The sequence below is a fragment of the Mercurialis annua genome, linkage group LG5, assembly GCF_937616625.2.
Source record: "Mercurialis annua linkage group LG5, ddMerAnnu1.2, whole genome shotgun sequence".
Lineage (NCBI taxonomy): Eukaryota > Viridiplantae > Streptophyta > Magnoliopsida > Malpighiales > Euphorbiaceae > Mercurialis > Mercurialis annua.
In genome coordinates, this window is record NC_065574.1 from 46689624 (window position 1) to 46711505 (window position 21882).

Consider the following 21882-nt stretch of genomic DNA (forward strand, 5'->3'; position numbering starts at 1 on the left):
TTATTATAATGTTTAAATATCATTCGGGTAAGTGGTTGAACCCTTGGTGTGGGCGATAAAAATTTTGAGTTGTGAAATTCAGTAGATGTCCAGTTTAGTTGTGGCGTTATGTTCTGAATGATTGGAAGAATCATTATGATTGATATTGTGTATCAAAGATCTAGAGTTTTTTGTGTCATGAGAGAAGTTCGCTTCCTTTGAATTGCGATATTTTTGTGTTTATGATTCACAAGATAATGGTATTATCGAGTTGGTACTAATCGTTAGGATTAGATATTATTAATGTTGTTCTAGAACCGAAATATTATTTGAGTTTATTGGGTTTTGTTATCGATAATTTAAATGTAGAGATGCTATAAATGGAAGTAAGTAAGTGTTTTAGAACGATAGATTTTATCAGCTATGTTTGCAGTATCTTTGTTTTGTTTGAGGTAAAAGAGTTTGGAATTGGAGAACTTTAGTCGAGCTAAGGGCTTGATCTTTATTTTGATAATTGAGGATTTTATAATTTTTAATATGCGAGATGGTTTTTGAAACCATTCCGGTAAAGCGTATTTGTGACTATCAGTTAGGAAATTTTGGATTATTCAATTGTGTTGATCGATTTAATCTTTAGAGCAACGAGTTATCGAAATCAGAAAAATTTGCGCATTTGTGTGTCGTGGCCGTTATAGTGCGAATTAGTTCAGTTTGAAATTCGAGGTCGAATTTTTCTTAGGTTGGGGAGAATGTAATACCCCATATGTTTTTGGCGTGTTTCGTCTTGTGTTGACCTTCTCTTGGTGGAAATTTTGTTTAGAGTTCTAATTGAAAGAGATTCGAGGTTTCGTTATAGATTATCCTAAATATTTCAGTCGATCTTTATGTCGAAGAGTTTGTATTCCTTCGTTTGATTTCACCTAGAAAGGGCGTTATCATTTTATGTTAAGTGGAAATTAGTGTTGATACTATTTATGATCATTTGAGATTGTTCGGTTTATGAAAGTGGTGGTTTGGAGTTATCGTTCGAGGAACAACCTTTTGAGTTTCTGCTTACGCAAGTACATATGTCGTTAAGCACATAATTTCTATGATTACAGTTTGGGTTGGTTACTTGGTTGAGGAGTATTCCTGCGAAACAAAGTTCGTTTTACAGAATTGTTAAAAATTGCTTTCCTTGATTACTTTGGGTGTCATGTTTATGTGTTTACGTTGGCTCTATGCTTTTTTCGTTCGGTCAGCATATAGTTTTATGATATGTTATTACGCGGGTTGTATTGTTTTAAATTCGAGGACGAATTTTATATAAGCTGGGGAGAATGTAATATCCCGTGTTTTTCCGTCATGGTTTTGTTGTGTTTCCGACTTAGTTTCGGATTGTTAATGGTGAACTTAGCAAGTGTAACACTTTGTTTGCGGTTTGAGTTGTATCTTGTATATGTCGCATGTGTCGTGTGAGTTTTCGATGGCGATTTGATTTGTTTTCGGTTTATAATCGATGATTTATTCTTGTACCTTCTGAATCTGACATGTTTTGAGAAAACATTCATATCTCCCAATTTAACCGTTGGATCAGGTTCATGTTTGGATATGTTGTTCCCAAGACAAAGTTGACCGTTGGATCAAAAATTGAGGCGCGTTGGAGAGCGCGATGGGCCATCGCGCCTCGCAACGCGCCCCATACGATTTCAGCATTAAGTGAAGGCGCGATGGGACGAACGCGCCTCGCAACGCGCCTCCCATCGCGCCCCTCTGTCAGATTTGTTGTTTGGCCTATAAATAGACCCTTTATCTGATCTAAAACTTTTCCCACTTCATTTTATAAACCCTAGCCGACCCATTGACATTACAACACTCTGATTTGATAGTTTGTACATCAATTCCTTTGTTGTTGGACTCCGGTAAGTGATCCGCATACTCTATCCTTAGTATGTTCACATTTCCTTTGTTCAATTCGTTTTAGGGCTTATGTATCCATGTTTTCCATTGTTGTGTGAGGTCTTAAGCATACCAATTCTGATTCGCCTCGTTCTTGGATCCATGTGATGTTTTATCCGCTTATCTTCGTCGGTAAGTGCCGAATCTTGTGTTTTAAGGTTAAACCTATACCTTGGGTGTTGTGATGATTTGATTTACTGTTTTGGCATGCTTATAACTGATTATGTATAGTTAGCTTTGGTTTAGAGTGTTTGTATTGGATTTTACCTTGGGTATTATGAATTGAATTGCTAGGTTAAGTGCTAGCTTGCTTGGTATGATTATTTCATTGCTTACCTACTGTTTGAATATGTTGATAGTGGCTGGAAATACATGTTAGGGCTGTTTGTAATGTCTTTGGCATGATGATATTGTTCAAGATTGTTGCCCATCGATTCTTGATTGTTTGTACACGGGTTATGTTATGTATGCCATAGTTATTCGATTGATATATGGTTTGATTGTTGGTTCATTCTGAGTAAATGATTTAAATGTGTTATGAAATCCTTATTGGATTCATTTAAGTGTTATAGCATGCTTGTAATGTTGTTGGCTTGTTTAGCCAAATTTTTGATAAGTGTTAGCATCGTTTAAATTTGGAAATAATATTCTTTTTGATGTTAATCAGATTGGTTTTTATAATTTCAATCTGAATACGATTTTTATTTTATAATCTTTAATCACATAATTACTTGGGTAATTATGGGTTTTGAAAAATATTGGCTTGATGTGCCATTTTGGATAAAGTTACGTTTTGGCATAAAACGTTTTCTTAAACTTTATTGTGGTTAAGTTTTTGTTAGTAACTAATGGTTACTTTTGTTTAAAGATATTGGGTTCCGCTTTCAATTATAATTTATTATTTTATCAAATCATTATTCTTGGGATTATAAACTATGGTTTATATTTTGATAAAATGATTGGGTCGGGTTAGACTTGGGTCACCTGACATGTGAGGTTAGCTTGGTAGTTATCAGTAACTCGGCTAACCCACTATTTGGAGATTACTTGGTTCATTATTTAACAATTGTTTTAAAAAGTATTTTATGAAATGGATTTTAAAGCGGGAACTCAATAGACTTGACTTGTGTGGTTTATTAATTAATTGAGTATTGTGTTTACTCTGGTTGGTTTTACCTTGACTTGTTGTTTGTGCTAGTCCTATGTGGTGTCTAGTACTCTCTAGAGTTAGGGTTCATTTTAATAATTATTTATTTGTATTTAGACTCGTCGATTGTTCGTGCTTTTGAGGCGAACCGAGTCTAGGTTGCTTGCCAGGAGTTTTCACGTGGATTAGCAAGCAGTGAGTTTGTACTTACTATTTACCGCTTTATTAAGTAAATTATTATTTTAATATTAAATATATATATACTGTACGTATATTTCGAACTGTTTTTATATTATGGCTTCTAGTTGGAACATGCTACCTAATGGGCATCATTAGGACTGCGTGCGCACCGGTAATGATCTGGGAAAGGTAATTATGGTAATGTGGTAACTCGGTGTGAGCATAGCTCTCGGGACCAAGTAGAGTAACTCGGTGTAGCTCAGCTCTCGGGACTCTGGTATAAGTGTGGTCAGTGGTAACTCGGTGTAGCTCAGCTCTCGGGACCAGACCTGTTGGATTATGTTTATTATTTAGAATTGTGGATTAGGGTTCCAACTATTAATCGTAATATCGTATTTAAATGTTTTAAACGGTTTTAAAGGTTTTCCACTTAATAAATGTAGATAGTGGTATAAACTCATCTCAGTATATCTGACCCCGTTGTTTTCCCAATTTTCCCCAGGGTTATGATCTGAGAGAGTCTGGTGATCTCCGCATTTACTTTTCCTCGGAGGTTTCTTTTATTTTAATAAACTGTAAAACTGTTTTATTCTTAGACCGCAGTAGTTGACTAGACGTCTTTATTATTATAACAGTTGTTTGTCGGATTGGTCTGACTAGTTATATTGCTCTGGCATGTTATATAATTATTTCGGATTATTTATGTTATGCCTATTTTTTAGACTCAGAAGTGGATAAGCATGTTATATTAATTATTGAATATTATAACTGCTAGATTTAGGCTAAAGTCTCGGTTGCCCCCGAGCATTGGTTTTCTGCAGGTTTAATTAAATTGTATGTTATAAGAAAGGCTAGCTACGGGTGTTGGTACTACATTACCCATGCCCTAGCGCCGGTCACGATTCATGAAAATGGGTCGTGACAGGTGAAACCGATCCGGTTTTGCCAAGTACAGGGGAAAAGTGATCCGGTTTTACGAACTTGGGCTTTTTTGATATTTCGTGCCAAGTTGAGGGGGTGAAATGATCCTTTGTTCATTTCATTAATGATCGTACTTTCTACGTAAGGACTTTGCACTTCTTGATCCTCATCTAACATATTTTCCATTTCCATTGCATACTGAAACATATTTGAAGCTGAATTGGAATTATCAACATTTGTTGAATATTCTTGCTGTTCACAAACTGTTGTATTTTTGTTGACATTTTGGTGTGTTGATCTCGATGATGATAAATACGATGATAGATCTCTTAGGTTTTGTTTAATTTCAATGCAAAGTGGAAAGTGTGTTAGATCTGTTGATTTTTGTTTCATCTGAAAGTAGAAATTTAAAGCATCATTATCTTGTATTATTATTGGTGGATAGTCTGCTTTAACCTGGATAAGAGTAAAAAAACAAGAGTTTATCCAAATATCAACAACATATCAACAAGAAGTCAACATAAGTAAGTAAAATCTGTTCAAACAATAAGAAATCAATAGTTTATCAACATAAAATCAACATGTCAACCAAAACATATCAATTTTAAACTAACTATATTCAGTCAATATAAATTTTAACAAGTATTTCTAATTTTATAAGTATTAATATACCTGATACTTGATTTGTATATCTGTCTCTTCTAAATTTATTTGTAGCTGTTTGGCTAGTAATTCTTCAAGTTGTTGCATGCTACAATCTGTTGGAATTAAAAGTCCTTTAACAGCAAAATCTGTGTATTGCAACTTATCATTCAAAGAACCATTGTACTGAACAAAAACTGCAATATTATACATTCCTGAATCAAAATCAACATGAAAAGTAAAATCAACACAGTTTCATTCTTTTAAAAAAAAAATATTTTACCTAATAGTATCATTATGTTGATTAATCTAATCAAATTATAAATTTAACAAAATTAAAGTCAACATCAAGAAATTAAATTTGAATTACCTTAACTATTTTGTTTCAGATTAAGATCTAGATTTTGCTTCTTTGTAATTTGAAGAGGAAGACGTCGAATCGATGGAGATAGCTGATGAAGTTTATTAATATCAGTTCGTGATCAGAAACTGAGGTATAATAACGATGAATGTTGACAGATAAATTTGTTTAAATCTAAGCCGAGAGGAAAAGAATCGTGATTGAAAAGAGAGAAAGATGAGCAGAGAGGAAAAGAGAGAAAGCTGAGCTGAGAGGAAGAGAAAATTGAATGATGAGAAGAGAAAATAAATGAAATTATGATTTGTTTGGTGTTAGGGTTTAATATATAGAGTACGTGTAAAAGTAATAATTCAGTTCGCAGATGATAGTTCAGGAAACTCAAACCTGCAGCCGTATAAAAGTCAAAAATTTGACAAAGTTAGTTGTTTGTGTAAAAAGCTCTATATATAGTTATCATTATTTGACGAGTCATACTACGAGCCGCGTGTGAAACACGTAAAGCCACACTAGTATGAATAAAAACAAATACTCCCTCCGTCTCGTTTAAGAAGTCCCATCATTTAAAAAGTGTAAGGAAATGACTTAAGGGTCCTTACTTGACCCGCAAGCCTATTTCCTTTTCCGTATCGTGGTCTAATTAGGAATCTTATTTTCTATAGAAAGTAAGATATACCTAATTGATTTGATTATTAAATAGGAGATCTTTTTCAATTATGACTTTACCTTGATGGACAGTTGAGATTAAGTTTTAGGGGAAATCCTAATTGAAATTTTGGTCCTCTCTTCTCCTATATATAGTGCTTTTGGACCATCACAAAATCATATCAACAAACACATAACTAAAAGATATATAGGCAAGAGGAGAGAAACCGAAACTCTTCATTATAGTGTTTATTTTATTATTCCGCACTCAATCGCCATGGAAGGAGGTATTCTTCTATCCCTCCTTTATATTTGTCTATTTGTGATTATCAAGTTGTTCAAATATCTTAGGGTTCATGTAAATTAACTTACATGTGTTATCAGAGTTTAGGTTAATGAACACTTGATAGTCCATGAAATAAAAATAGATTTAATTCATAATTGATTGTTTTAATTGATTTTGCCGTTTATTATAAACGTTTATGAATTTTTCTTTATTTGATGCCGCAAATGTTCGTCGGATTGTTGCCTTCTCATGATTTCTTTAAGCAACATTAAGTTTAAGATTGACAGAAATTGTGCGAACCCACTTACTGAACTTTTACATTCTTTGTTTAATTTTTCATTTATCTTTAATTATCTATGTTTGGCAAACTTGAATGAAAGTTTTATTTTCGAACAATAGCCAGAATAATTAATGTATCTGGCAACATTATTTTGTTTTGTCTTTATTATATTTTTTGCTAATTATATTTATTAATTGACAATTATGAATTTTTATAAATTTAAATGTATTAAGATTTAGTAAATTATATATGTTAATGTCATCATGTCAAAGTAATTTTAATGTGTTAAATTATACTATTAAATTCAATTAAAGATTATGAATTACATAAAATTTTATATTACCATTATTATGATCTATTAATCAATATATAAATTAATGGGTTAATTCCATAAAAAATTACGAACTTTACATGAAATTTCATTTTAATCACGACCTTTAAAAGTTGTCATTTAAAGGCACGAACTTTCAGTTTGTTTCAAATATATCATTTAAGTGTATTTTTGTTGACTAAATTCTTCATTAAACCAATAATAAAAGACGCAAATTATAAATCGACATTAAATTTTATTATCTTTCATTTGGATTATGTAGGATTAGGAATTTTTAGTCGGATAAAATACACCGAATTTTACTTTAGTGATAGATTTGAAACAAACTGAAAGTTCGTACCTTTAAATGACAACTTTTAAAGGTCATGATTAAAATAAAATTTCGTGTAAAGTTCGTGATTTTTTTAAGAATTAATCCTAAATTAATTGTCCACAGATAATTAAAAGTTATATTTTGATTAATAATAAAGAAGTAATATATATAGACCTAATAAAATCCACAGATTTTTTATATGTCTAATTAGAGTAAATATATTACTTAATTATGCATGATGAATATAATAACTTTTGATGGTATTATTTGTAGAATTTATAGTGACATCCCACAGGAGCACTATATTTTCTTGTCATATATATATTCAATTTTATGTGTTGCTTATGTCTTTTAAATACCTTAAAATTTAATATATCTCTACAAATTGCAGCATCTATTTCTGCGCATTTGTCATCATCTGTCCCACTTCTCACGGGAATCAACTTATCAGAATGGAAAGAGAAAGTTGAATTCACCTTGGGAGTATTTGATCTGGATTTGGCTCTTCAAATTGAAGAGTCAGCTCTTCTTACAGAAACAAGTAATGATGAACAAAAGGCTCTCCATAAAGCTTGGGAGAAGTCTAACAGATTGAGCTTTATATTTTTACGTATGACAATTGCTAGCAACATCAAAACTTCCCTACCTAAACCGGTAAATGCTAAGGATTATTTACAAGTAATAGAAGAACGGTTTAAGACTGTAGACAAATCCCTTGCTGGGAAACTTATGGCAGATCTTACCACCATGAAGTTTGATGGCACACTCTCAATGCATGATCATGTTATTGAGATGACGAACCTTGCGGCGAAGCTAAAGAATTTAGGAATGATGGTGGACGATTCTTTTCTCGTTCAATTTATTCTAAATTCTTTGCCTTCTCAGTATGGACCTTTCCAAATTCATTACAACGCCATTAAGGATAAATGGACGGTGAATGAGTTGGCTAATAAATTGGTTCAAGAAGAGGGTAGGATAAACCAACAAGGTATTAAGGTTGCACATCTTGTCCAAGGAGCTGGATGTAAAGTTGGAAAAAGGCATAACTCAAGCCATAAAAGAGCACCACCCAAAATGAATGATTCTAATCAATCAAAAGAGAAGAAGGCAAAGATAGAGGCCAGGTGTAATTTTTACAATAAACCTGAACACTTTCAGAAAGATTGCCAAAAACGAAAGGAATGGTTTGAAAAGAAAGGTAACCCTATGGGTTTCGTAAGCTTTTTTGAATCAAACTTTTGTTATATTACTTCTCATGCTTGGTGGATTGATTCTGGTGCTAATGTTCATGTTTCAAATTTCATGCAGGGATTTCTTACGACCCAAACCATATGCCCAAGTGAAATTTTTTTATTTATGGGAAACCGAGACAAAGCGCTAGTTAAAGCTATTGCCACTTATCGTCTTATTTTGGATAGTGGATTTCAGTTAGATTTATTTCAAACTCTTTATGTTTCATCTATTTCTCGTAATTTAGTTTCAGTAAGTAAACTTGATAGTGCTGGTTTTAAAGTTAATCATGGAGATGGTTGTTTTAATTTATTTTTAAATTCTAGTCGTATTGGTTCTGGAATTTGAATTGGTGGACTTTATAAATTTAATCTTGCAAGTCAATTTTCTGAAACCCATCTCACCCTGCATGCTAATGGTGAAACAAAACATAAGTCATCTAAAAACGACTCTTATTTCTTGTGGCATAAAAGGCTGGGACACATTTCCAATGAAAGAATAAAGTGATTGGTAAAAGATGAAATTCTTCTAAGTCTTGATTTTACCAATCATAAAGCATGTATAGATTGCATTAAAGGAAAGCAAACTAAACATACAAAAAAGGAGCCACAAGAAGCACACAGCTTCTTGAAATCATACATACATATATTTGTGGACCATTCGACGTTCCAACGTTTGGAGGTAAGAAGTATTTCATTACTTTTATCGACGATTCCTCACGTTATTGTTATCTCTATCTATTGCATGAAAAAACTCAGTATGTGGACGCTGTACAAGTGTTCATAACTGAAGTTGAAAGGCAATTAGATAGAAAAGTGAAAATCATAAGATCAGATAGAGGTGGTGAATTTTATGGAAGGTATGATGAAACAGGACAACATCCTAGACCTTTTACAAAATTTCTCCAAAAACATGGAATTGTTGCCCAATACACAACGCCTGGTTCTCCATGGTAGAACGGTGTAGCTGAAAGGCGAAATCGTACTTATATGGGAATGGTTAGATCCATGATGAGTCATGCCAATTTACCAATATCCTTGTGGATGGATGCTTTACGAACAACTATTTATATTTTAAATCGGGTTCCTAGCAAAGCAGTTCCAAAGACCCCTTTTGAACTGTGGAAAGGCTGGAAACCTAGTTTAAAACATCTTCAAATTTGGGGATGCCCAGCTGAGGCTCGAATTTACAACCCACATGAAAAGAAATTGGACTTCAGAACGATCAGTGGTTACTTTATTGTTTACCCTGAGAAGTCCAAAGGATATAGGTTTTATTGTCCTAACCATAGTACAAGAATTGTTGAAACCGGAAATGCTAGATTCTATGAAAATGACAAAATCAGTGAGAGTGATAAAATGCAAGCTGTGGTCATTCAGGAAATAAGGGTACATATTCCTTTACCCTCAATTTCGAAAGATGTTGGGAATCTCCGAGTTGTCGAACAATTTGACAATGAGGAATACCCAAGCAATGATCCACAACTCCGTAATGAGATTATTGCCAATAATGATTATATGGCTGAAGCACCAGAGGAACCAGCATTAAGAAGATCTACTCGTGAGAGAAGATCAGCTATTTCCAATGATTATTTGCTTTACCAAGTAGAATCTGATTTTGGGATTATTGAAGATCTCATTTCATACAAACAAGCCCTTAAAGATGTTAATTCTAATAAATGGATTGATACCATGAAAGATGAATTAAAATCTATGGCTGAAAATGAAGTCTGGGATGTTGTTCAATTGCCTACAGGACATAAGCCAGCCGGGTGTAAATGGGTCTTCAAGACCAAATGCGACTGCAATGGCAATATTGAACGACATAAAGCTACACTTGTAGCCAAAGGTTTTAATCAAAAAGAAGGCATTGATTATACTGAGACTTTTTCCCCAGTGTCCAGGAAAGACTCTCTTAGAATTATCTAGGCATTAGTAGCTCATTATGATCTCGAGTTACATCAAATGGATGTGAAAACCGCCTTTCTTAATGGAGACTTGCAAGAAGAAGTCTACATGCGTCAACCTGAAGGCTTCATTATCGAAGGTCAGGAAGACATGGTCTGCAAACTTAAGAAATCACTTTATGGTCTGAAACAAGCTTCGAGGAAATGGTATCTAAAGTTTGACGAAACCATTACAGTTTTTGGTTTTAAGGAAAACATTGTTGATCCATGTATATACCTCAAGATCAGTGGGAGTAAGTTCATATTTTTGGTACTGTATGTTGATGACATCTTATTGGCCAGTAGTGATCTTGGTCTTTTACATGAGACTAAGCGTTACTTATTTGAGAACTTTGAAATGAAAGATATGGGCGAGGCATCCTTTGTGATTGGAATAGAGATATTCCGTGATAGATCACTTGGAATTTTGGGACTGTCTCAGAAAGCCTATATTGATAAAGTTCTAGAAAGATTTGGCATGATGACATGTTCTTCTAGCGTTGTTCCATTGCATAAAGGAGACAAACTTGATCTAGATCAATGTCCGCATAATGAATTGGAACGTAAAGAAATGGAAAGTTATCCCTATGCTTCACTTGTTGGGAGTTTGATCTATGCACAAGTTTGCACGAGACTTGGCATTAGCCATGCAGTTGGCATGTTAGGCAGATTTCAGAGTAACCCAGGACTCGCTTATTGGAAAGCTGCAAAGAAAGTGTTGAGATATTTATAAGGAACAAGAAACTACATGCTCACATATAAAAATTCAACACATCTACAGATGGTTGGATTTTCTGATTCAGATTTTGGTGGATGTTTATATTCTAGACACTACACTCTTGGCTATGTGTACATCTTATCTGGAGGTGCAATATCATGGAAAAGCCAGAAATCTGAGTTGCTCTATACATCTACTATGGAAGCTGAATATGTGGCATGTTTTGAGGCTGCAAATCAAGGAGCATGGTTGCAAAATTTTGTCTCTCAGTTCGGGGCTTTGAGCTTCATCTCTAAGCCATTGACTATTTACTGTGACAATAATGCTGCAATCCAATTCTCCATGCATGACCGGATATCTAAGGGAGCCAAACACATGGACCTTAAATTTCTATCACTGGAGAAAGATGTTAGAAGAAGAAAGTTTGTCATTGATCACTTAGGCACAAATGATATGGTTGCAGACATATTTACGAAAATACTACCTCTAAAGCCTTTTTCAGAAACACACTAAAAGTATGGGGCTTGAAGATAGCTCCTAGCTATTACTTTTCTGACAATTTATTATGTTTGTATTTGACATTTATTATTGAGCTCTTAATAGAATTCTACATCTTTTCCATTATGTTTTCCATTATATTATTTTTTGGACTTATGATAACAATTTGTCTTTTTAAGAAATTATGGGACCATTATAAAAACTCCTGATAATGGCCTAATTATGATAGTTGTTAATGACGTGGTACATGGAAGGACGCATGTTGCAAAATGATGTAACCGCCATGACTCACATTAACTACTAGATTAATCAAGGCATTTATGACAACCGACTAAAGACATGTTTATCTTTTTATGCGCGCCTTATGATTCCTGATGAAAATATTGATGAATATTCCTAACGACCAAGTGGGAGACTGTAAGAAAATGACTTAAGGGTCCTTATTTGACCCGCAAGCCTATCCCCCCCCCCCCCGTATTGTGGTCTAATTAGGATATTTATTTTCTATAGGGAGTAAGATATACCTAATTGATTTGGTTATTAAGTAGGAGATCTTTTCCAATTATGACTCTACCTTGATGGACGGTTGAGATTAAGTTTTAGGGGAAACCCTAATTGGAATTTCGGTCCTCTCTTCTCCTATATATAGTGCTTTTGGACCATCACAAAACCACACCAACAAACACATAACTAAAAGATATATAGGCAAGAGGAGAGAAACCGAAACTCTTCATTATAGTGTTTATTTTATTATTCCGCACTCAATCGCCATGGAAGGAGATATTCTTCTATTCCTTCTTTATATTTGTCTATTTGTGATTATCATATTGTTCAAAGATCTTAGGGTTCATGTAAATTAACTTACAAAAAGTCCCATTATTATTTTTGAAACGTTTTTCCATTGAATACCCTATTTTACCATTCTTTTAGTCATCTTAAAAGAACAATTTGAAAAATTTCACTATAATTAATAGGGGGAAAATATGAAATAACATGAGAAAACAAGAATAATACATGTTTTTTTAATCTGTGTGTAAAAGCAAATGAGACTTTTTAATTGGGACGGAGGGAGTATAAAAAGGCACTTATTAGAAATTGTAATAACGAGTAAAAGTGCCAGCTTTACCAGCATTAATTATTCTTTGGCGACAATAAAGGTATATGCAAGAATATAATAGGTGATTGGTGCATGAACTAGCAACGAAATTGTCAATTTTAGACATGATATGTAAGAAGTGCCTCAAAAAAGGAGGGCCAGTCATGCCATCAACGGCTTGGCATAAGAGATTTGCAGTACAAAATATCACCCAAACCACATCTTGTTAACCAAAAGACAGCATATACATCTTGTGGCACACCTATTGCACAAATAATTCGGAAAAAAAAGAGGCAAATCCATCACAAGACCTTATTCTTTGTTATTTTTATTTAAAAAGCTCCGCAGCAAAATTGTTTTCTTACAGTTGCTAATGTTAGTAAATTTATAGGTGCACCGGTTAAGGAGAACCTACATCCTCTTGATCGGCAAGATTTTACCAAAAAAGATTCAAGGTTTTTGTTTGGTTGAAAATAAATAATAATTAAAGTGTAAATTCTTTTTATCAGAGGTAAAAAAAATTAAAGAGTAATTTTTTTTGGTCCGATCATGAGGTGTCCTGAACGGATTCCAACTATGAAACGGCACCTTTAAACCTTCCACATTCAGACTAATCTCCACTTGAGCCGGGTAGGTCTCTTGCGGGAGGCAAAGCTCAGGCCCCAAATTTTAAACGGTTGCATACATATGAGTACAGTTCGAACCCGCGACTTCACTTAAACTAGAAGAGCGCTATACCAACTCATTTACTCCTTAGGTTTTTTTGAAGAGTAATTTGATTTGTCATATTGTGTGCATTTTCCATAAGATAGGTAATAATTTATCAAGAAAAATGTATAATTAAGCTCATATCGTGTTTAACTACATTAGGCTAGCTGGGAGACTTATATGAGCTCTACATTTACGTTTCCGTTCATCTACATATAAGATATCCTTTTAGCTACAATTATTTCATAAATAAAGACGAGTAAGAACTCAAATCTTACTTTAATTTTCTCGGTTATAAATTGCTGAACTAATTAATTAAGTAAATTATCGGTTTGAAAATTATATGTGCAAGGTGTACCCTTGTACTCAAATTGATCATAAGAATAACAAAATTATGATGATAACTTCAATTAAAAGAACAATCATCAAAAAAAAAACTTCAATTAAAAGAAAATTAATTGATCCCTTAATATGATATCACAATGTGTATTATTGAGAAGTCTTAAATTCTCATTTACACTACAAGAAAATGACTTTTTAGCGAAGGGAAAAATGGTCGCTAAAGGTTCCATCTCGGTCGCAATTGATCAATTGCGAAGGTAAAACTCCGGTCGTATGCGGTCCTAATAGGCTCCGCCGTAAAAAGTATTTGGGACGGCAAAAAAACATCCGGTCGTAAATAATTTGCGAAGGTAAATTTTCCGGTCGCTAAAATGAACAAGAACAGCGACCAAATATCTAGTCGTAATTTGGTTGATACCTTCGTAATTTTATAACACAATTGCGACCACAATCTAAAACACAATTGCGACCAAAATCCCTTCGCAATTTCACTAATTAGCATAAAAGAATATTATTTACGAACGCTTCAATAGTCGCTAAACATATATACGTCTTTAATAGTAACACAAAATACAAATCCTATATGAAAAATTATAAATTTCATTAATGCTGAAACGTGCTACATAAATAATGTCAATCTAACACAAGACATTGTTGGAAAAAAAAAAACTAAAATCTCTTGTGACAAAACTAGAAAATCATTTTATCTTTCATTCATGAAGCAGTCGCGGCACTTTAGGCGATACTCCAATGGAATTGACCCTCGACCATCATTATATACACACATGTATGCCACTAGACTTCAAGACTTTGGTGATCTCATTATAATTGTAGGCTTTATAGCACACTAGCTCTGCACATTGGATGAAAGACTACAAATTAAACTAAATTAATCCAGACTAAAAATTGAAATTAGTTTACCTCCTCATTCATCTGGATCAAAGCCTCTTTAGCTTCATCTTCAGTAGAAAAAGTCACGTAACCATAACCCTGTAATATATTGTTGGCTATCCCTTACTATGTTAACTACAATTGTAAACATATTCTAAGATGATACATAAAGAGAATCCATAGTTCAAAATTTATGGGAAAAAATAATTAGGATTACCTTATATAATTTTGCCAAATTGTGAGAATGCTTTAGCGAGTAATGTCCTGTGCTGGAGAATGATATTCCTATAGCAAAACCCCAATTAGTCTGTGATATCTAAGCCTGCTTGACATGATGAACCCAGTAACTTCCAAATCTACAAAGTGCAAAATTTTGTAATAATTTTGCTACACTATACTACATAACATAAATTATTTTTGTACCTAGAACGTGAAAGTAATAGCATTATCTATTAGTACCAGCAAAGCGAAAATAATAGCATTATCAGTCTTGCATTATCAAGAGGTTATTTATATAACGAGTGGAGAACTGAAAAGAGAAAGGAAATGTAGTACAAACCTGCAAATTCATATATTATAAGCAAATAAGCTTATCATCAAAGTCATTATGTATCACTTGGTTCCTGTCAATTAACCTTGCATTGCACATATATATTTTCAAGGACACCCATTTAAATGATAATTTGATTTCTCAACATAGAAATAATAAAAACATAATTAACTAGCATTGTTACATACCTTCAAACTAAAGACAGCTTTAACTCCTGAAAGAACAACAAGCATATGTAATTTACGACAACATATTCAATTTCAGGATTTTGTAGGCATGAATTACCTTCTTAAATAGTATAATTACCTTCTAAGGATCTGTTAGCAAACGTTGGCACAAAAGCTCCTGTGTATGTAAAAGAAATACAAAACATCATAAGGAATGTATATTTTTACATTACAAATATATTACTCGAACAGATAAACCAAGAGCGGTATCCAATTCCATTTTAAATCACATAATTCACACCTGACGTAATTATATATCTTATTATTAATTAATTACTTAAATATTACTAATATAAGATAAAATAGATATATGCTTATTAATGCTATAATTAATAATTACATAAAATTATATAATTAAATAACAATTACATATAAGATAAAATAGATATATGCTTATCAAATACAATAAGGGTTAATGTGATAAAAATTCACTAACTTTATACGTTTTCTCAATTTAATCACGTCTTTTAAAATTTGTCATAAAAATACACTAACTTTCAATTTTTTTCAAATTCATACATGTTGTTGACGTGTCATTCGTTCATTGGTTAAAAATGACCTCCACCTTAACAAATTACACCAATGAATTAATGAGTGTCACCTCAATACCGTGAATAGATTTGGAAAATATAAAAGTTGACATATCTTTATGATAAGTTTTTAAAGACATGATTAAATTGAAAAACCGTGTACAATTAGTAAATGTTTATGATATTATCCTTATATATAATATAATTTTTGGAGGTAATATTTATAAATTGTGAAAATAAAATTAAATATTAAATATTTAAAGATAAACAATGAAAAATGAAAAAAGTTATTTTTAACTTATTATCAAAATACTAAGAATATATTAAATTAAATTAATTAAAAAAATATGATTAAAAAATTTATAAAAATTTATCTTAAATTGAATTAAAAGTATCAAAATAATTTTTTAAAATAGATTTAGAAAAGTAAAAGGGTTTAAGTTCTTAGGACCATTAATTGTAAAAATGATCTTTTTTAGATAAACCACAAATTAGAATCTATGGATGAAAATATAAAGGTTGAATGACCAGGCAATGGAAATTATCACCGTTAGCGCAACAGAAAATAAACAAGAAAAAAAAAAGAATCACACAAGATTTTGTATGTGGTTCGATCAATGTGATCTACTCCACGGCAGAGAGAGAATTTATTCTATATGTTTGTTGTGAGTTTACAATAGGGTCATCACCTATATTTATATAAACCCTTAAGACACAATTTAAGTCCTAATCCATTAAGGAACTAAAGCCAGTGGCGGAACCAGAAAATGTTTTTAGCCCGGGCTAAACACTACTAGAAATCAGGCATTTAGCGACGGATTTATCCGTCGCTAAATGCCTAAAATCCGTCGCTAATTGATATTAGCGACGGATTACCGACGGACTCAGTCCGTCGGTGGATTTCTGGTCGCAAATTTTTTTACCGACAGAAAAAAAAATTAGCGACGGATTCAAAAAAAATTAGCGACGGAATTTAGCGACGGATTTTAATCCGTCGCTAATTTTTTAAAATTAAAAAAAATATTTTTTTTAATTAAAATCGTAAAATGAAATTTTATTTAATCAATAGCCCACCGTAACCCACTCACCCGCGATAGACCACACACTATCACCCACCAACAATCCTCGCAATCAACCTAACTTCCCAGTAGGTCACCCATCATTGAATTGCTCCCATCCAAAGCTCTTTAACTTTAGAGTTCCCCCGCGCGCAGCTCCATCTTAACCAACTCAAACTCTTATTACATATGTATGTATATTATATTTAAATATAACTAAAATGAGGAAATATTTACTCTCGTAATTTATATACTCCCGCATTATAAAATAATTATTTTTCATACAAATTATTTTTTAAATAAATAATTTAAAAATAATTATTTTAATAATTATTTTAAATAAAAACAATTAATTAATTAATTTTTAATAGTTAATTATTTTTAATAATTACTTATTTTTAATAAATAAATATTTTTAATAAATAAATATTTTTAATAAATAAATATTTTTAATTAATAAATATTTTTTTGTTAATTAATATTTTTTTAATAAAATAGGACTTTTAGCGACGGATAATTTAATCCGTCGCTAAAAGTTAGACATTAGCGACGGATTAAACTATCCGTCGCTAATTGATATACTTTTAGCGACGGATTCTAAAATCCGTCGCTAAAAGTGCATTTTTTTTTGGCGGGATTCATCCCGCCATTTTAGCGACGGAATTTCCGTCGCTAAATATGGCGGGATGAATCCCGCCAATTTTTAGTAGGATTTAGCGACGGATATAAAATCCGTCGCTAAATCCGTCGGTAATCTTCATTTTAGCGACGGATTTAAAATCCGTCGCTAAAATCCGTCGCGATTAAGCAGTTTTCTAGTAGTGAAACGACACCTAATTAATTTGATTGCGTTAAAATTTGCTCGAATTATCTTATTAGAGTTGACATTTTTTAGTATTATTATAATAAATGTATTCATTATTTAGATTTTTTTTAAAAAAATAGATAGAAAATTCATAGAAAATTAATAAATAAATTTGAGAATTGTTGGCCGGGTATTTGGATACTGGGTTTGAAAATTTGAATTCATAAAAACACTGCTAAAATTCTAGGAATATAAGATAGTTTATCTATATATAATTAAACTGGAAATTGTTTCTACATAATTAGTTTATATTTTAATTTAAAATTCAATTAGTATCAATAATAGTAAGGGGTATATTAATCAGTTCAATCATTTTGGAGTGTAAAAAGTGAGGTCTGACAACATGCAGCTTTATTTTGAAAATTTTAATCGTAACCGTTTGATCTGCTCCTGATAGTACTAATAGCTAGGGACCAAATACACTTTAAGTAGAAAGAGAAGGGCCAAATTTTCCCTTTTTAACTAAAAAAACAAAATTCTATTCGTCTTCCTTCTCCATCTTCTTCTAAGGCAGACTCTGTTCAGCTAGCAGCCATGGCTGAACTGCTGTAACTCCATGCCGACCGTCATCGCTCACACCTCAGACCTTTGAAATTCCGACGGCAGCCCGGGCTCGAGCCTACCCGAGTCTGAACGTGGTTCCGCCCCTGACTAAAGCAATGCTAGATAAAGGATTAAGTATCCTAATCCAAATAGAAACAATATGAGTGCCATACTAAACAAATGATTAAGTATCCTAATCCAAATAGGAACAATATGAGCCATAACTCAACAATCTCCACCTTGGCGAATACACCCAACAAGATTAATCCTGAAACCTTCTTCAACAAATCACAAAGGCCACCAAATTGCATTACAGAATAAACTCTCCACCTTGACTTATAATAACTCCAAGTCAAAGTTAACCAAGACCAACTCTCTCTGCCATCCATGCCCCTTAAGGGCCTCATGTAATGCGTACATTAACCAAGTCAGATGCTTCTCTACTATACACTACCTCTTTATACGACTGCGGCTCATCAGAATCAATGATCTCACTTATTGCCAAAGCATAAGCCATAGGATTAGTATCAACACAATCCACATATCTCATTGGTGTTCTGATTTGCCTTCTTCCTCTCCTTGTTGCTATACTCTCTTCTATCACTTCTTCATTAGGCTCGCTTATAGGATCAATAGTAATCCTATTTGGAGCTACAAACTCCACCTTCTGGCTAGCACCCAGATCAGTTTTTCCTGCAAGATCACCAAGTTCCTCTTTCTGGCCAAATATAGTAGATTCATCAAAGGTTACGTCTCTACTAATAATCAGTTTTGGAGTTCTATCCATCTCTGTTCACCACAGTCTGTACCCTTTAACTCCAGTCGCATACCCTAGAAATATGCATTTCATTGCCCTCGCCTCAAGTTTACCATCATTAACATGAGCATAGGCAACACAACCAAAAACACACAAGCCAGAATAATCAGAGGGTTTACCATACCATACCTCTTGAGGCGTCTTCAAATCAATTGCAGTAGATGGCGATCTATTCACCAGATAACAAGCAGTGTTAACTGCTTCAGCCCAGAAACGCTTTGGAAGACCCGCGTTTAAGCGCATGCACCGAGCACGCTGTAGTAGTGTTTGGTTCATCCGCTCTACAACCCCATTCTGCTGTGGTGTGTACCGTATAGTGTGATGCCTCACTATACCTTCCTTTCTACAGAAGTCATCGAATGGTGCATTGCAAAACTCTAACCCGTTGTCCGTCCTGAGTGTCTTGACCTGTCTATCAGTATGTTTTTCAACCATGGTCTTCCACTCCTTGAACCGCCCAAACACTTCATCCTTCGATTTCAGAAAATACAACCACACCTTTCTCGAGTAGTCATCGATAAAGGTCACAAAATATTTGAGTCCCCTGTGGGATTCAACCCGAGCAGGACCCCATAAATCCGAGTGAATATAATCCAGGATGCCTTTAGAAGTGTGCCTTCCAGAAGTGAATTTCACCCTGCGTTGCTTGCCAAGAATACAAGTTTCACAGAACTTCAGATTCCCGTTTCCGCTCCTTCTAACAACCCTCGTTTACTCAATATGGATAGCCCCCTCTCACTCATATGACCTAACCTTCGATGCCACAACTCGGTTTTACCATCATGTACCTCCAAGGATCGAGCAACCGCCACTGTTCCCACTACCGCACTCCCTGTGAGAATATAAATGCCGTGTTGTAGCACACCCTTCATCACAGTCAAAGCACCTTTAGAAATTCTGATATGCCCATCTCCGCCTGAGTGGTTGTACCCTTGTTTATCAAGTGTACCCACAGAAATCAAGTTCTTCCGCAGTTCAGGAATAAACCAAGCATCAAATGTTCTAACCATACCATCATACCTCTTGATCTGAACAGAACCACTACCCTTGACAGCAAGCTCCTTATCATTCGCCACCTTTACAGTGTCATTCCACTCCTTGAAAGAATTAAACAATTCCTTTCTAGAAGACATATGATAAGATGCACCAGTATCTAGGACCCAGGTACTATCAGAACTTGATGTACTCACAGTCAAAACATCACCGCTTTCTTCCTCATCGGAACTCTCATGTACCACAGCTGCATTTGCATTACCGCTTGATTCCTTGTTTTCACCACCCTTTTTCAGCTTTGGACAATCTCTTCTAAAGTGCCCCTTCTCCTTGCAGTGATAGCATCATCGTCCATTAGACTTTGATTTGGAACGCGACCTGTTTCCTTTCCCACCATATCTCTCATGACTCCTGCCTCGACTCACCATAAGACCAGAAACTGATTCCTCCTCATTAGAGTTAGAGACCTTTTTCTTTAGTTCTTTGGATTGCAAAACATCCTTTACATCACTAACAGAAATCGAATCTCTACCATATAACATTGTATCAACAAAGTTTTCATATGAACTGGGCAAAGAACATAAGAGAATGAGGGCTTGATCCTCTTCTTCAATCGAAACACCAACACCTTGTAAATCTATAACAATTCGATTGAAGTTATTAACATGATCTCTTACCTGAGTATTTTCCGTCATCCTCAATGTATACAAACGTTGTTTCTGATACAACCGGTTTGTAAGAGATTTCTTCTGAAACTTGCTTTCCAACGCTCCCCATAAAGCATCAGCAGTTCCTTCACCGATAACCTCTCTCAACACCTCATCAGAAAGACTCAATAGAATCGTACTATGTGGTTTTGACATAATATCTGCCTTCTCTCCCACAGACAAACCTTCCGGTAAATTGCTTTCTCCTCCTAACGCCGCAACGCATTCTTGTTGAACCAAAACAGCCCTCATCTTGACTTTTCACAGAGTAAAGTCATTCGAACCATTTAATTTCTCAATATCGAATTTATGAAACGACATCTTTAATCAACAAAATACCTAAAATCTCAGATTTATCTGATACCACTTGTTAGCGCAGCAGAAAATAAATAAGAAAAGATAAAAGAATCACACAAGATTTTTTACGTGGTTCGATCAATGCGATCTACTCCACGGCAGAGAGAGAATTTATTCTATATGTTTGTTGTGAGTTTACAATAGGGTCATCACCTATATTTATATAAACCCTTAAAACACAATTTAAGTCCTAATCCATTAAGAAACTAGATTACAAATCCTAAAAGAAAAACAATGCTAAATAAAGGATTAAGTATTCTAATTCAAATAGGAACAATATGAGTGCAATGCTAAACAAATGATTAAATATCCTAATCCAAATAGAAACAATATGAGCCATAACTAAACATTCACTTTCTTTGATATAGAACATAGTTTAATTAGGGTCCACTTCTAATAATTAATGGATGGTGAGAAGTGGTCCTTAAGTAGATACTAACCTTAGAAAATTACACTTTTTAAGCGCTTTTATTTTTTTGAAGATCATTTTCCTTCTCTTCGATTGGTGGTCCTCCCTTGCGAGTTGGAAAGGTAATCATTTAAAGAACACTTAAAATCATTTGGTTGGATTATTAATTTTAAAGATCGTGAGCATACCAATCAATAGAATTGTCAAATTAACATTTTTATATTATAAAAAAATGAATATTATAATGAATTAAGCACAAAATTTAAAACTTACGAAAATTCTATTTTTTATATTTTGACATTTTAAAATCTAAAGTCATTAAATTATATTCTTTTTTTTAAATCAAATGATATTGTTTTAGGCCTTAACAAGTCGTTA

The 21882-nt window shown here is 33.5% G+C and overlaps 1 protein-coding gene and 1 long non-coding RNA gene across 2 annotated transcripts; one reads left to right on the forward strand and one right to left on the reverse strand.

Moving 5' to 3' along the window:
* Positions 1 to 6087: 6087 nt before the first annotated feature.
* LOC126682886 (uncharacterized) lies at positions 6088 to 9206 on the forward strand. Its single transcript, XM_056105909.1, has 4 exons — positions 6088 to 6097; positions 7412 to 8235; positions 8329 to 8502; positions 9009 to 9206. Exons 1-4 carry the CDS (start codon positions 6088 to 6090, stop codon positions 9204 to 9206), a joined length of 1206 nt encoding a protein of 401 aa, XP_055961884.1.
* A 4933-nt stretch (positions 9207 to 14139) lies between these two features.
* On the reverse strand, positions 14140 to 15450 carry LOC126682556 (uncharacterized). The gene is made up of 2 exons (XR_007641467.1): positions 15305 to 15450; positions 14140 to 15212 (listed from the first exon to the last, which is right to left on the reverse strand). It is a non-coding gene; the product is annotated as an uncharacterized LOC126682556 (long non-coding RNA).
* Between the last annotated feature and the right edge of the window lie 6432 nt (positions 15451 to 21882).

Bases quoted from the DNA above. Each gene is read 5' to 3' on its own strand.
- LOC126682886 (XM_056105909.1), top strand. The intron at 8,236-8,328 runs GTAAGCTTTTTT...AATTTCATGCAG, and splicing joins AAGGTAACCCTATGGGTTTC to GGATTTCTTACGACCCAAAC. The intron at 8,503-9,008 runs GTAAGTAAACTT...GAAAAAACTCAG, and splicing joins TTTCTCGTAATTTAGTTTCA to TATGTGGACGCTGTACAAGT.